We start from the raw sequence: 14,390 nt of genomic DNA on the forward strand, positions 1-14,390 counted from the left end.
TCACAATTATATCACAAGCCCTTCTCCCTTCTTGCCCTCATCTGAGCATAAGTTAGTTTCTTGATGGGGGGTAGTTTAAGGCTTCCACCACTGGTGGGATATGGTGATTTGGACTTTGGTGGAGTTACAAAGATTTTAGAGCTGCTACTTCCCATTGATAGTGGAGGAAGTCTTGAAACAAATTTGTTCTTCCTAGCTGCCCTCTCCAATACAACTTTCTGCATCCTTGCTAAGTACATAGCCTGATTGAGTGTTGAAGAAGAGTGCATTTGTACTTCCATTCTAATTTCTTCCTTAAGTCCACTGAAAAAGATAGAAGTAAAGTAAACTTCATTCAGATATCTATTCTTAGCAATCATTAAAGCCTTGATCTCTTCAAAAAGCTCTTGATACAATAATATTGTGCCTTCTTGACAAAGCTTGTTGAATTCTCCTACCACATCATCATGGCCAAGCTCTTGAAACCTAAAATTGATATCACTGCAAAGCTCTTCCCATAAGATAGTCTCACTTCCCACCTGATAGTCTTGATACCATACATCTGTTTTACCCTCTAAGTGAAGAGAAGCAACCATGACCTTCTGCTCCTCATCCATTAAATGGAATTGAAAGAACTTATTACATTTTCGAATCCAGGATCTAGGGTTATTCCCATCAAATTTAGGAAAATCTAACTTGGGTTTGTGAGTATTTGAAAACTGGTTAGACAAGATATGATGGTTACTTTCTGGTGGTGTTCCTCCAGGTTTAGGATGAGTTTGATGTTTGAAGGGAGTTTCGACTACTCCTTCTCCTGATTTTTGTCGAATGAGAATCTTCTCTTCCAGAGATAACATCTTAGAATCAAGTAACCTTCCTAGTCTGGCTAACAACGCTGGAGAAACCATGTTCTGAGCTTCATCAATTTTTTTGTTGAGATGTTTGAAACCCTCACTCTGAGTGTTGGTCAGTTCATTCACTCGCTTACTCAAAACTTCAAATTCCTTCTGGGTAAACATAATCACACAGGAACACTCGGATCGAGTGCTCTGATACCAATTATAGTGATCTACACTACAAATTAACTCAGAAGCAAATCAGGATCTCTAAGGATAGACATCAGATTTTGGGAAGAGGAGAAATTGGGAGATAAAGAAGCTTTTTGATTAATCATTCAACATAGGTCCAAAAGATACCAATCCGTAATACATATACCCACTCTCTCACAAGGACAGAACGTGTGAGTAGCACGAGGGGTAACTGGCTAAACAGAATTATAAAACAGAATTAAAGAGCGATTAACGGCGAAACTGGGTGCCCCATAACAGTAGGGTTCCCCTTAAATAAGCTAGTCTAACTCATAATTGTCATTTTATGACACTCCCCTTAGTAGTTCTTCGTCTTCAAATGATGAGCACCGAGAGATCCAAGCTCAACTACACTATCTATGTCCTAGTCCGAGACATCTATAAATAGGCTAGAAACCAAGACTTATAGTTTTGATCACTAACATTGAAAAACATGCTTGAGATAGCAACGCATGCGAGTTCGACCGAGCAATGCTCTAACAATCTCCCCCTTTTTCAATTTTAGTGACAAAACTATCAATACAAAATAAATAAAAACTGAAGCTTCTCATCCACATGCTTGATCTCTTTGGCATCTTCAACACGACTCGAAATCTTCGTCACTTCCAAGTACTCCAATGATCCCAAAGGTTGTAAGTTTAGCATCATCGTTGTTGAGGATCCGTAGCTATAACAATGAGAAAACAAATGCTCTCAATCATTGTTATATAGTGTCATAGTATTATTATTACACAGCATCAAAGTTCAATTGTATCACAACTTTGACAACAATATTATGGTGTTATGTATCACTCCACCTTAATCGATACTTTATCTCAACATGAAAACCACTCCCCCTTACATAATGATTCGTAAACCATATGTATTTGTAGTATGAACTACACATTAATTCTCCCCGTTTTTGTCAATAAAATTGGAAAAGGTACAAAAATTAGTGGGATCCTAATGAAATTTTCACGGAGATACTTCATGACCAAAGGTGTATTAACATACCAACAAATTTAAATGCAATCATATAGCCGAAGTTAAATGCATTCATCAAGGAGTTTATAAAGATACAAGATAACCCCTAAAATATTCCATAGTCGCACTCCCTACAAAGATATGGAAATTAAGCACAAGTTCAAAAGAACTCCTCCCCATAAAATGTCATTCCCAAAGGAACAACAAAGGCGACCTTTCTTTTACAAGAAAAGAAGGATTTCTTTGGATATAACCAACTCACATGAAAACATGAATTTTTAATCCAAAAATACACAATTAAATTAATAACAAGAGAACCCATGATTAATTCAATCGGAATACACAACTAAATTACCACAAGAGTGTGATCAATTCAATTGGTCATGCTTGACATAAGAGAATCATACGGAGCAACACAACTAAACAAACCATGAAAATGATCAATTCAATTGATTATGCTCAATCATAAGAAAACTTATGAAGCAACACAGTACATACACAAAAATGTGGATCGGAGATCGACCAATACTACGGAATATACAAGGATTCATTCTATCTTTCATCACTATTTGCATAATGATATATAACAGACTTAATCCTTCTGAACAAAAGTTCTATCCTTTCTTTTATCAAACAAATGACATAAAAGATTTTAACTTTTGTTTGTCAAAAGTTCATTCTATCTTTTATCAATATATTCATATCAACATAATAGAGATAACTTTTGAACAAGTATGGGACAATCATAGTTCACGGACGCAAACACACCAAATCCCATAACAATTTGCAGTATATAAAAACATAAAGATTAAAATTGCAAACATCATCTTCCAAAAAACTTACAATTTAAATTAATAAATCTAAAAACATTGAAGATGAGGTTTGGAACTAGCTATGTGAACTCACAATAATGGCTATTCCAAACCCTAGTTATTCTTCAAAACAAAAACAAGAATAAAAATTCTCATAAGAAGATTTACTAGACATTGAGACCTCTGAAGAATTCTTTATCGTACCCGAAATCCTTGTCGTCAACAACCATGGGAACATAAGGTTCGTAGAGAAAGCAGTCAATTCCAGCAAACCTTCTAGGCTAATGATGTCGAACAAGGGCCTTCTGAATTTCAAGAGTTCTCATAAAAGAGCCTTTATTTGCTGAATCTCCTTCCTTGTTTTCTTCAACTCTTCAAGAACACCAGAAAACTTGAGAATTTGAAGGAACAGCTCTTGGCTTCCTCATATTCCTTCTTTTTCTTTTCAAAGTTGGAGCCAACAAAGATTTTTCTTTTTCCTACATGATTGATGGCTTAAAAATCATATTAACATATTTTCCATCAGAAGACATGATGGTTGGAGTATCCATACGTGTATGGGTTTGTGAGAGTAAATCATAATTTAAACTCAACAGGCAATCTTAAGATGAAAATAGTTTCATAGAAGGAAAAAGGAATGCAGAGTTACGGAACCTTTATCCACACAGGTTCATGCATGCACAATCACAACCCTAAAGAGAGTAGAATTGTCGTGAATATCCCTTTTCTATTGATTCAATAGGGTAGTCCCGTATAACATGAAAGAATCCCAATCTCAAAAAAAAAAAGATAAATCTAAGGAAAAAAAACAAATATTTTTCTTTAAGCCTGAGGTGTGCACAATCTTGTCTCTTTTAATCAGGCACATGAGACAAGGTGCACAGAAACAACACAATCAAGTTGTGCTGCGGTGAACAACGATTTGTCCACCATACCCTTTTTGAGATGAATTCATAGACCCCTGTCTATCAACTTGTTTAGACCATACTCTTTTCTCTATTAGGCTTGACCTATCTTTGGAAACCAACTTCTTTGAAGACGATAAAACCTTACATACCTCAGCGGTTTTTTGAACAAGTTTAAGCTTGTCTGTCAGGCAATTTGCTCTTCTTTGAAGTTTATTGACATATCTCATCTTGTGTTTGTACTTGAAACACTTAGAAAGTTCATGACCTTTTAGTGAAAAATAAGAGCATGTCAAAGGATAAGGTGATTCAGATCCCCGAGATGTGCAAGCGGCTAGACACAGATTGGTACCTGAAAAACCAGACAAAGAGTTTCCAAAAGAAGGGTTAATTTTTTCTTCCAGATTGGTTGAATCTTCTGGAAGGATATCAAGATTAATGTATGCATGTATTGCTACAATTATCAAAATCAATATCTTCACAAAGAACTGCAACACTTGATTTTTCGTCTTCATTAGAATCATAGTGATCCGACATTTCATCAAGGGTTGCAGCAAGACTTTTGTTTCCAGTGTATTTTCTACGATTTGGACACTCATTGGCAAAATGACCAAAACCCTTACACTTAAAGCATCATGGCATATCCTCGTCATCAGCCTCATCAGCATCCCTGTTTTTAGGAGGAATGCGATTACGAGGTTTAACTTGTGTCTTAGGTTTGTCTCTGGAAAACCATTTACTTCTCTTTAGAGATCTCTAAATTGTCTTGTGATTATCGAGACTGATTTGTCAAGATCTTCATCTGATGAATCAGTCTCAGAAAGATCATCCTCAGAGACGCAAACACTTTACCTTTGTCAAGTAATTTAGTGTTTCTTTGTGCTTGAAGGAAACATCCTTTCCGGTTTTGGATGTATGCTCATGATCAAAGATCTTTAGATTTCCAACCACAGTATTTTTGGAGAGCGTATCAAGGTTATTTCCTTCAACGATGTCATGCTTCTTAGAATCGTATCTAGATGGCAGTGATCTGAGAATTTTCATCACAATGTCCTTTTTAGGAATAGTCTTACCCAATGCAAAAGATGCATTAACAATTTCAGACACTTTGTGATTAAACTCATCAAATGAATTTTCATATGCCATACGAAGGTTTTCCCAATCGGAATTAAGGTTTTAAAGCCTAGCTTCCTTCTCACTGGTATTTCCTTCAAATACGGTTTCTAAGATATCCCAAGCATATTTAGACCGAGTGCACGTAGTCACATGGTGCTGAAGATCTAGGGTAATGGCATGAATGATGGCATTCAAACCGTCGGAGTTTTTCTTTGCAGCAAGTATCTCGGTAGCATCATACGCACCAATATTCTTTGAAACGGTTGCATTACCGAATGCCACAACGGGAGTATTATAGCCATTAACTACATAAACCCATGATTAAAAATCATGCGATTGAAGAAAAGCTCGCATAGCAATTTTCCACCATAAGTAATTTGATCCATCGGAGACTGGCGGTACGTTTAAAGAGATAGAACCTTTGTCCATATCAGATCGCTACAAACAAAGAATTATAAGGTCTTTAACATGTTTGCCTGCTCTGATACCAATTGAAAATGTGGGGGTCTAACAACCACATCCAACAATTCGTTTGGCAATCTGAGATGACTTACTCCAATATACTTTCTAGATAATCAACGAGACAGTCAGAATCAATCCAGAATAAAGTATATCAAAGAGTGTAATATCTCTAACTCTTAATTCAATCCGCAATCAGCAAATAAAAATCTGCGAGTCCGATTAAATGTAAGATGAGTTACTTGAATGGTACCAAAGACCAATGTTCGAGTGTCAATCAATGTAAATCAACAACCAAAGGTTGGATATTCTAATTAATTGATCTTAACACACAACCTGTGATATTTCAATTATATAACAAAATATAATGCGGAAAAAAATAACACAGACACCAAAATTTTGTTAACGAGGAAACCGCAAATGCTAAAAAACCCCGGGACCTAGTCCTGTTTGAACGCCACACTGTATTAAGACGCTACAGACACTAGCCTACTAACAACAAAATTCGGACTGGACTGTAGTTGAACCCTAATCAACTCACACTGATTCAAGGTACAGTTGCGCTCCTTACGTCTCTGATCCCAGCAGGATACTACGCACTTGATTCCCTTAGATGATCTCACCCACAACCAAGAGTTGCTACGACCCAAAGTCGAAGACTTGGTAAAAAAATCTGTCTCACGCAGAAAAGTCTATAGGATTTAATAAATCTTCCTCCCACAGAAATACCCAAGAGTTTTTATTTTGTCTTTTGATAAATCAAGGTGAACATGAACCAATTCATAAATCGGACTTATATTCCCGAAGAACAGCCTATTATTATCAATCACCTCACAATAATCTTAATCGACTAGCGAAACAAGATATTGTGGAATCACAAACGATGAGACGTAGATGTTTGTGACTTCTTTTTTATCTTGCCTATCGGAGATATAAATCTCAAGACAATTTTACAATTGTACTCGTACGATAGAAACAACAACATCAGATCACACAACTACAAGAGAAGTAGTATCGGTCTGGCTTCACAATCCCAATTAAGTCTTCGAATCGTTAACCTACAGGGTCTCGAGAAGAAACTTAAGGTTAAAGGAGAATCGACTCTAGCAATACAACTAGTATCACACAGGAGGTGTGGGGATTAGGTTTCCCAGTTGTTAGAGTTCTCCTTTATGTAGTTTTCAAATCAGGGCTTGCAATCCAAGTTACCTTGGTAACAAAGCATTCAATAATCACCATTAGATGAAAAACCTGATTCATCCAAGCTAATATCTTTCAACCGTTAGATCGAACTTAGCTTGTTACATACAAATGAAATGTACCCTCATTTAGGTTTACGTAACCGTACCCAAACGTGTACACTCATGTTGGCTCAACAATGGTCAACCAAAGTTATCCATATGGTTACTCTAATGTTAACCATATTCATCTTAACCATAACTAGTTCAAATGACTCAAATGAAACTAGTTAAATTGTTGTTTAATTGTATAGAAGACATATTGAAACCAAATCGGGTTGATTCACTTGAATCAATCATGAACATTATAGCCACGGTTTGCAAAGATTGCATTCCTTAAGATTTAAATGTATAAGTTCATGAGCAGACCGATTTGAAAAAATAACCAGCTTAAGTATGCGCACGGGTGTGCGTACTTAGGCAACATGATTTGAGTTTGTTAAGTTTCCAAACTCAGCAGAAATTCTCGGTTTGAAAACTTCCGCCAGTATGCGTACATGACTAGTTTAGGAGTTTGTAATTCCCAAACTCAGCAGATATTTTTTGCTCGAAAACTCTCTCCAGTATGCGTAGAGTATGCATACTTAAGGTGACTAGTTTAGGAGTTTTTAATTCCTAAAAAAAGCAGATATTTTTGGGTCTAAAACTTCTACCAGAATGCGTACTTATGTTGACTCCTTCACCAATTTTGTATACACACATATGCATACACTTGGTTCCCGATTTATGGATTTATACACTAATGTGCGAACATACTATATATGCTTATATCCAAAGATGGTTATATCATCAACTCTTAATTTCAATCATTGAAACTTTCTTAGAGGACGTTATATAGTTGTTGTTCACAAACTATTTTTCGTAAAGCAATTTTGAAGTTATTGAAATTATCATAATGAAACATTCCAAGGAAACACCAAATGATTGTATCACACAAACCATGTTAGATGTAACTCGGCAATTTTCATATGATCTTATTTGGACTTTCGTCACGAATGTAAGATGAACATGGCTAAAGCGAAAGTTTGCCAACACATATTTCGAGAAATATATAAGCGAGATAAACTCAACTCGAAATCTCAAATGTGTATAATAGAAAACTATATCGTGACACGACTTATGTCTCAATATAGGAGATAGAGTAGAAATAGACTTTCCAAGTGATAGATGAGTTTAAGTCTCCACATACCTTTTGTTGATGAAGTTCCACAAGCTCCCCTTAGTAGTTCTTCGTCTTCAAATTATGAGCGCCGAGAGATCTAAGATCAACTACACTATCTATGTCCTAGTCTCAGACATCTATAAATAGACTAGAAATCAGGACTTATAGTTTTAATCACTAACATTGACTAACATGCTTGAGATAGAAACGCATGCGAGTTCGACCGAGAAATGCTCTAACAAGCTACATACTCTCATAGCAACAACATATCTGAAGTTTTGAAGTTAGAGAAATAAATTAATAGATTCTCTGAATGATATCCAAGGTAGCTCTAATAGGCAGAAGGTTAGATATCATTTTTATAACGATATGGATATAAATTCAAAATACTTCCATATAAGGGTAAATCAAAGAAGAGTCAGAAGTACAACAGTTCTCTTCAATCTCCAGATGGTACTTGGTGTCAAGACAGAAATTCTATAGAAGAACTTCTGGTATCTCATTTCAAAAAGATCAGCACAACTTCAAATCCAGCAGATAGATATCATTTTCTTCAGCATCCCAGGTTGCATCTCTAATCAACATAATGAGGAGCTGATTGCCATTCCTTTTGAAAAAGAAAATTTTCAAGCATTAATGACAATGGAGCCATGGACTTCTCCAGGACCAGATGGCTTTCCCACCCGGATTTTATCAAAGTCAATAGCATGTAACAAAAGAATATATTTTTAAAACAGTGAAGGCTTTTTTTAGCTCAGGATTTCTTCTCAAGAAACTCAACAATACTAGAGTAACTTTGATAAGAAAGACAACATATGTATATAGTACAAAAAAAGTTAATTTTATGAAAAAGAAAGGTGGAAAGTCTGGGCATCTAGCTCTGGAGATGGATATGTCTACGGCGTTTTCCATATTAGAATGGGAGTTTCTTATTAAAGTACCGAGAAACTTTGGTTTTGTGAAAATTTTTGTCATCTAATCATGCAATGCATTAGCACTGTCCAAGTGCAGATAATGACTAAATGATCTCCTTCAACAATTTTCAAACCTAAAAGATGAATATGTCAAGGGAGTTCTCTTTCTCCTTATCAATTCATTCTTGCAATGGAAGCTTTTCCAAGGCAATTAATTAATTATGAAATCATGAACCAGCTTATAGGTATGAAAATTTTCTAGATCAGCACCAAAGATCAACCACTTATTGTTCGCATATGACTATCTTTTATTCTGCAAAGCAAATCTTTTTTCAAACCAATAAAATACTTCAAGAGGATTTCAGTGCGTGCTCTGGAAAACTAATAAACTTTCACAAGTCAACTATCTTTTTCAGTAAAAACATGATTCATTCCAGTTGTCAAGTCATTAGTGGTATTTTTCAAGTCAGGAAGCAAGATATCACTGAAATTCTTTGTTGGGGGAAACAAGAAAATCCCTTTCTCAACTCTCATTCAAAAAATGGAAGAAATACTTTCAAGATGGACATGTATTAATATATTTGAAGCTGGGAGATCAGTGATGATTAGAAATTTCACAATTACAATTCTTTTCCATCATATGATCAGTTTTAAACTTCCAGACAGCACCATAAGTAAGATGAATTCAACTCAACAAAAGTACTTGAGTAATAAAAAATCTAATAGAGGTAAACATTTCCTTACAAATCGGCTAGAAGATTATGTTTTGATGATTCTTCAATATGTGTTAGATCTCATAAAGAAAAGTATTTTCTAGATGGGCAAGTTTTCAGTGTTAAGAACAGAGTATTTCTACATAGTCTTGGAGGAGCATAAGTTTAGAGTTACATTTTACCAAAAGATTCAGTTGTTGGTCTTTGGGAAGTGGGTGGAGAATAATGATATGGAAGTATAGATGGATTGAAGAACCTGATATATGCCACCTTCACCAAAAGCTAGTGCAACCCATCATGCGGAGTTCACTTATGTTCATCAACTTTTTGATGCAGAAACTGGAGGATAGAACATCAGTCTTATTTTCTATTTTCGAAGATTCTACAACAAGACTTATCCAAATAATCAGAATTCACCATAATCATCAAGATAGATTGGTCTGGACTCTTGAGAACAATGGAAATTTTTCAGTAAGTCAGCTTATAGGAAAATGATGGATGAAAAGAATATAATCTGTTGTTCTCAGAATGCATGGTATATTTAAGAAACTTTGTAAACTCCCTTTTCTCCCAAGAATTAATCAATTTATATGGAATTCTGTCAAAGATATCCTTCCTACGAGAGATAAGCTTCATCATATCATTCAAAATGGTGACTCTAGTTGTCCTTTCTGTAATCAAGTTATTGAAGACCCTACTCACTGCATTCTGGAGTGTTCTTATTCAAGATAGGTTTGGTTTACTACATTAGGTATGCATAGGGACAACTCTGGAAACTTGAAGGAATGGTTTTATTATTGGTTTGACAAACTAATATCGCACCAGATTCAAGGAAAGGATTTTTGCAGGATTGTCATTGTAGCATGGTGTATTTGGAATGTCAGGTGTGACAAAGTTTTTTTAATTACAAAAACGCTTTTCCAGAGGTCATTATCCAAAGTGCAGGAAAGAAATATCAAATTCAAAGCTAAACCACCGGCGGATACCAGAGTTATTCCTCCTCAGTCTAGAAGTAATCTTCATTGATCTTCAACTCCTAAAGGAGTACTTAAATTTAATGTTGTCGCCTCCTTTAATACAGGTGGAGTTGGTCAAATATTACGTGATTTTGCAGGTATGTACCGGAGAGAAAAATGCATCTATCTAAGTCATGTGTTGAGTCCAGAGCAAGCTGAATGTCAAGCTTTATGGGAGGCAACTCAATGGGCTAAAGAGCTACGGTTAGACATGATGGAGTTTGAACTGACTCAAAATTAGTGGTAGACGCTGTTAATAAAGAATCGTTCAACATAGATTGGATATTGACATAAAACTTTTATTCAGAAATTTAAGCTCTTGGTAGTGTAACTATGTGCCAAAAGAGAAGAATAAGATGGCAGATATTCTGTCAAAATTAACAAGAGCAGACAAATTAAGTAGTGTTTGGTTATTATCTCCTCCTAGTTGTATCATTCATCAACTTCGAGAAGATGCAACTATCATGAACACTGAATTTTAATCAATACATTCTTCAAGTTTCAAAAAAAAAAAAAAAAAGGGGGGGAAAAGTAGTCCTTCACTGAATGGGAATATCATGTGAAATTGACAAACACATCACAAGCCGAAGAAAACATATAATGGATTGGAACAATTCCAGCTTAATAAACTGGGAAGAAAGACCAAGTCTCAGCGTAATAACACTCTTGGCCCAACAAAAAAAGAATCAAAAGATCAGCTCTAACAATTCGCCAATCTTTATTTGCATTTGAAAAAAAAAAAAAAAGGAACGCAGCTTTCCATCTGCTCTTAGTTTGGTTGTTTCTTTTACAGAGTATCATTCCTATTGACGAGATCAGCTAGAAGTCCATTAAACTCAGTACCATAAATATGCCCCATTCTTGAACGTTTTGTCTCCAAATATCTCCGGTTTTCTTTAGTTACCGGAGTCACCAATGGAACCCGTCCTGCCATTGCCAAACCGTAACCCTTTAGCCCAACGAATTTCGTCGGGTTGTTTGTCATTAACTTCAATGACTTCACACCAAGCTCCACTAAAATCTGTCACAAACAAACAACACGAACATAATTCAGAATTGTACTTGTATGAAACAATTTTGATTTATCGACGTTCATCATGTAAGTTACCTGTGCACCAACACCATAATCTCTTGCATCAGCGGGTAATCCGAGATCTTCATTGGCTTCTACAGTATCACGACCAGCATCTTGTAGGTTGTAAGCTCGAAGCTTGTGAGCTAAACCGATTCCCCTTCCCTCGTGTCCACGAAGGTATACTAATACACCCCTACCAGCTGCCTCAATCTTTTGCATTGCAAGTGCAAGTTGAGGTCCGCAGTCGCATCTGGCTGAACCAAATATATCTCCTGTGAGACATTCAGAGTGTACCCTTACAAGAACATCATGCCCATCCCCGATATCACCCTGTTAAACATCACAGTATTGCCTTTTGAGTACTTGGTAACAATGATATATAAATCCTGTATGCTGAAAGAAAAATGCAACAGCTTTCCCTGATTCAGTTAAAAATGTTTGCTTACTTTAACCATGGCAACATGCTCAATTCCATCCACCACAGATTTAAAACAATAAGCAGAAAATGGCCCCCACATAGTCGGCATTCGTGCAGGAAATGCTGGCTCAATCAATTTATCCTTCCTGCTCCTATAGCTGCAATTCATTATCCATAATCAGTGCATCGAAATTTCAAGCTTCAATGCAACAGCATGCAAAGGATTAGATTTATCTGAGCTAATACGGTTCATGTTACAACGGCGTACCTGATTAAGTCAGCTATGGATATGATTTTCAAGTTCTCTCTTTCTGCAAGAAGGCGAAGCTTTGGCAGCCTTGCCATGGAACCATCATCATCCACAATCTGACAAAGAACCGCGACTGGACCAAACCCAGCCAACACGGAAAGATCAACTGAAGCCTCTGCATGGCCAGCTCTTTTCAGAACACCCCCTTCTCTATATTTCAGAGGGAAGATATGCCCCGGTCGGTTGAAATCCTCAGGATTTGAATCTTTTGATGCAAGAGCCTGTATGGTTGTTGCTCTATCATCTGCTGAGACTCCAGTGTTTGTGCCATGTTTAGCATCCTACATATTCAGCAACTATGTCACGCTGCAGTGCTTTGTTATATAATTTTTCCTTATAAATGAGTAGAAGAAGTTGCATACCACTGAGACTGTGAACGCTGCACGCGCTTCGTCCCCATTTTGTGTTACCATTTGAGGAATTTGTAACCTCCTTAAATCTTCTTCTTTCATGCTCACGCAAATGATCCCAGTTCCATGCTTCACCATAAAAGCAGTGTCTTCAGGTTTCACCAAGGATGCTGGCATTATCAGGTCACCCCCACTTTCTCCGTCTTCGTCATCAACGACAATGACCATCTGAAAAATCCAACTAACCCATGTAAAAACTGACAAACAAATTATAAAATGTTCCAGTCATTTTCAGGTCATGCTCACATCTGAAAAATGAGAACCAAAACTAAACCCGGCCTAGGAGTACTTGAGCTGACCTTTCCATCTTGGATGTCTTTGATAGCGTCTTTGATGGTGGAAAATCCTTCTGGCCGGGACTCTTCATTAAACTCATCGCTATCAGGGGAAAAACCATTAGTCGGGACAACATCGGCTGAAAGTTCTTCAAATGCTATAGCACCCGGTTGCAAAATCTCCCCCGAGATTACTGCAGCCCTTGCACTAACATCACCCTTCTGACTGATGCTTGATCTTCTAGTCAGACTGATAATAGACAGACCCCCTGTTCTCACCGCAAGTGAACTCCGTACGCCATCAAAGCCGTTTACGTATTTCTGATCTCTGAAACAAGAAAACTCTTTTAGCATTTGAAAAGCAGTAAACATTCAAACTGGATACAGAAATGAATCTTGTAAGGGTAACTTACTGTGGAAGAGTGAGACCCAAATTTGAGCAAGAAATGTTCAGGGAAGCCATTGTCATTGCCGCTGATCCTCAATCTAAAGGTTCAATCTGTAAAACCACACTCAAGATCCAAGAACAAAAACTTAGAGAAGATGATGGCATGATGCAAGTTGGGTAAGATCGGATAAGTCAAAAACAATGTACTAGCAAGTGGCAATAACGGTCTTAGGCTACTACAGTGAGTTGGCTAAAGAATGGAAATCTTTAAGGGGTGACCTTCTACAAGTACTTGGAATCTAAGATATTGCCAACGAACAAAGTCATTTTATATCCAACTAAACAATAAGATTTTTATTCACTTATTTATGTTGATAAATCAAATATTAATAAATTGAGAGTTGCAAAATGGTGCATGGCCATGGACTTGTAAATGCTGATGGCCTCCCACTCTGAAAACTTGCCGGTGATCCAGAGTCCCATGAGAGAAAACATGTATGTGTTCACATTTATGGAAGATATAATAAAATAAAATAGGAGATATGGTCACATTAACCTTTTTGTATTCCGTTATTTTCAATAAAATTTAGGTGGTGATTGAATTCTAATTAATATGCTACAATGAGATATTGGTGTATAACTATGTTTAATTCTAAGAAAGAAATTACACGCTCTGATAAGATGATAAGATTGTTGAATGTTGATATATAACAGTTACAATTTTATGTCAAACCTAAAATTCATAATCATTAGTACTTTGACAAAAAGGAGATTACCTGTACGACAGGAGAAGAATCTGCAAATGCAAACTACCGTTTCAAGGAGTTCTTCTTGTGAATGAACAAATCTTAAATGAAAATCCCCAAAGCAATGGGAAGAAGTCTGTGCACCTCTAACAATTTCTTATTGTAGTTTTATAAGGAACTTTGGCTAGGCTTTTAAGATAATATCAAGAGAATTGAATAATTTGAAGCAATTAATCTAAAGATATTTCAATAATTATTTTGGTGATTTGTAATTAAGATTTGCCATGTTTAGGCACCCATCTTTATTTTGCTGCTATATACACATATACAGGCCGGATGCATGTTGGCAATGTTTATAGTCCTTCGACTCCTTCCTCAATAGGAGTATTAGATGCCATCAAAT

At 36.3% G+C, this 14,390-nt stretch overlaps 1 protein-coding gene across 1 annotated transcript; it reads right to left on the reverse strand.

Moving 5' to 3' along the window:
• Positions 1-10,918: 10,918 nt before the first annotated feature.
• On the reverse strand, positions 10,919-14,138 carry LOC113285350 (bifunctional riboflavin biosynthesis protein RIBA 1, chloroplastic-like). The gene is made up of 8 exons (XM_026534258.1): positions 14,018-14,138; positions 13,267-13,352; positions 12,878-13,181; positions 12,531-12,746; positions 12,127-12,449; positions 11,887-12,016; positions 11,474-11,770; positions 10,919-11,386 (listed from the first exon to the last, which is right to left on the reverse strand). Exons 2-8 carry the CDS (start codon positions 13,320-13,322, stop codon positions 11,153-11,155), a joined length of 1,560 nt encoding a protein of 519 aa, XP_026390043.1. The 5' UTR covers positions 13,323-13,352; positions 14,018-14,138; the 3' UTR covers positions 10,919-11,152.
• Positions 14,139-14,390: the final 252 nt, after the last annotated feature.

Source organism: Papaver somniferum, chromosome 6 (assembly GCF_003573695.1).
Source record: "Papaver somniferum cultivar HN1 chromosome 6, ASM357369v1, whole genome shotgun sequence".
In the NCBI taxonomy this organism is placed as follows: domain Eukaryota; kingdom Viridiplantae; phylum Streptophyta; class Magnoliopsida; order Ranunculales; family Papaveraceae; genus Papaver; species Papaver somniferum.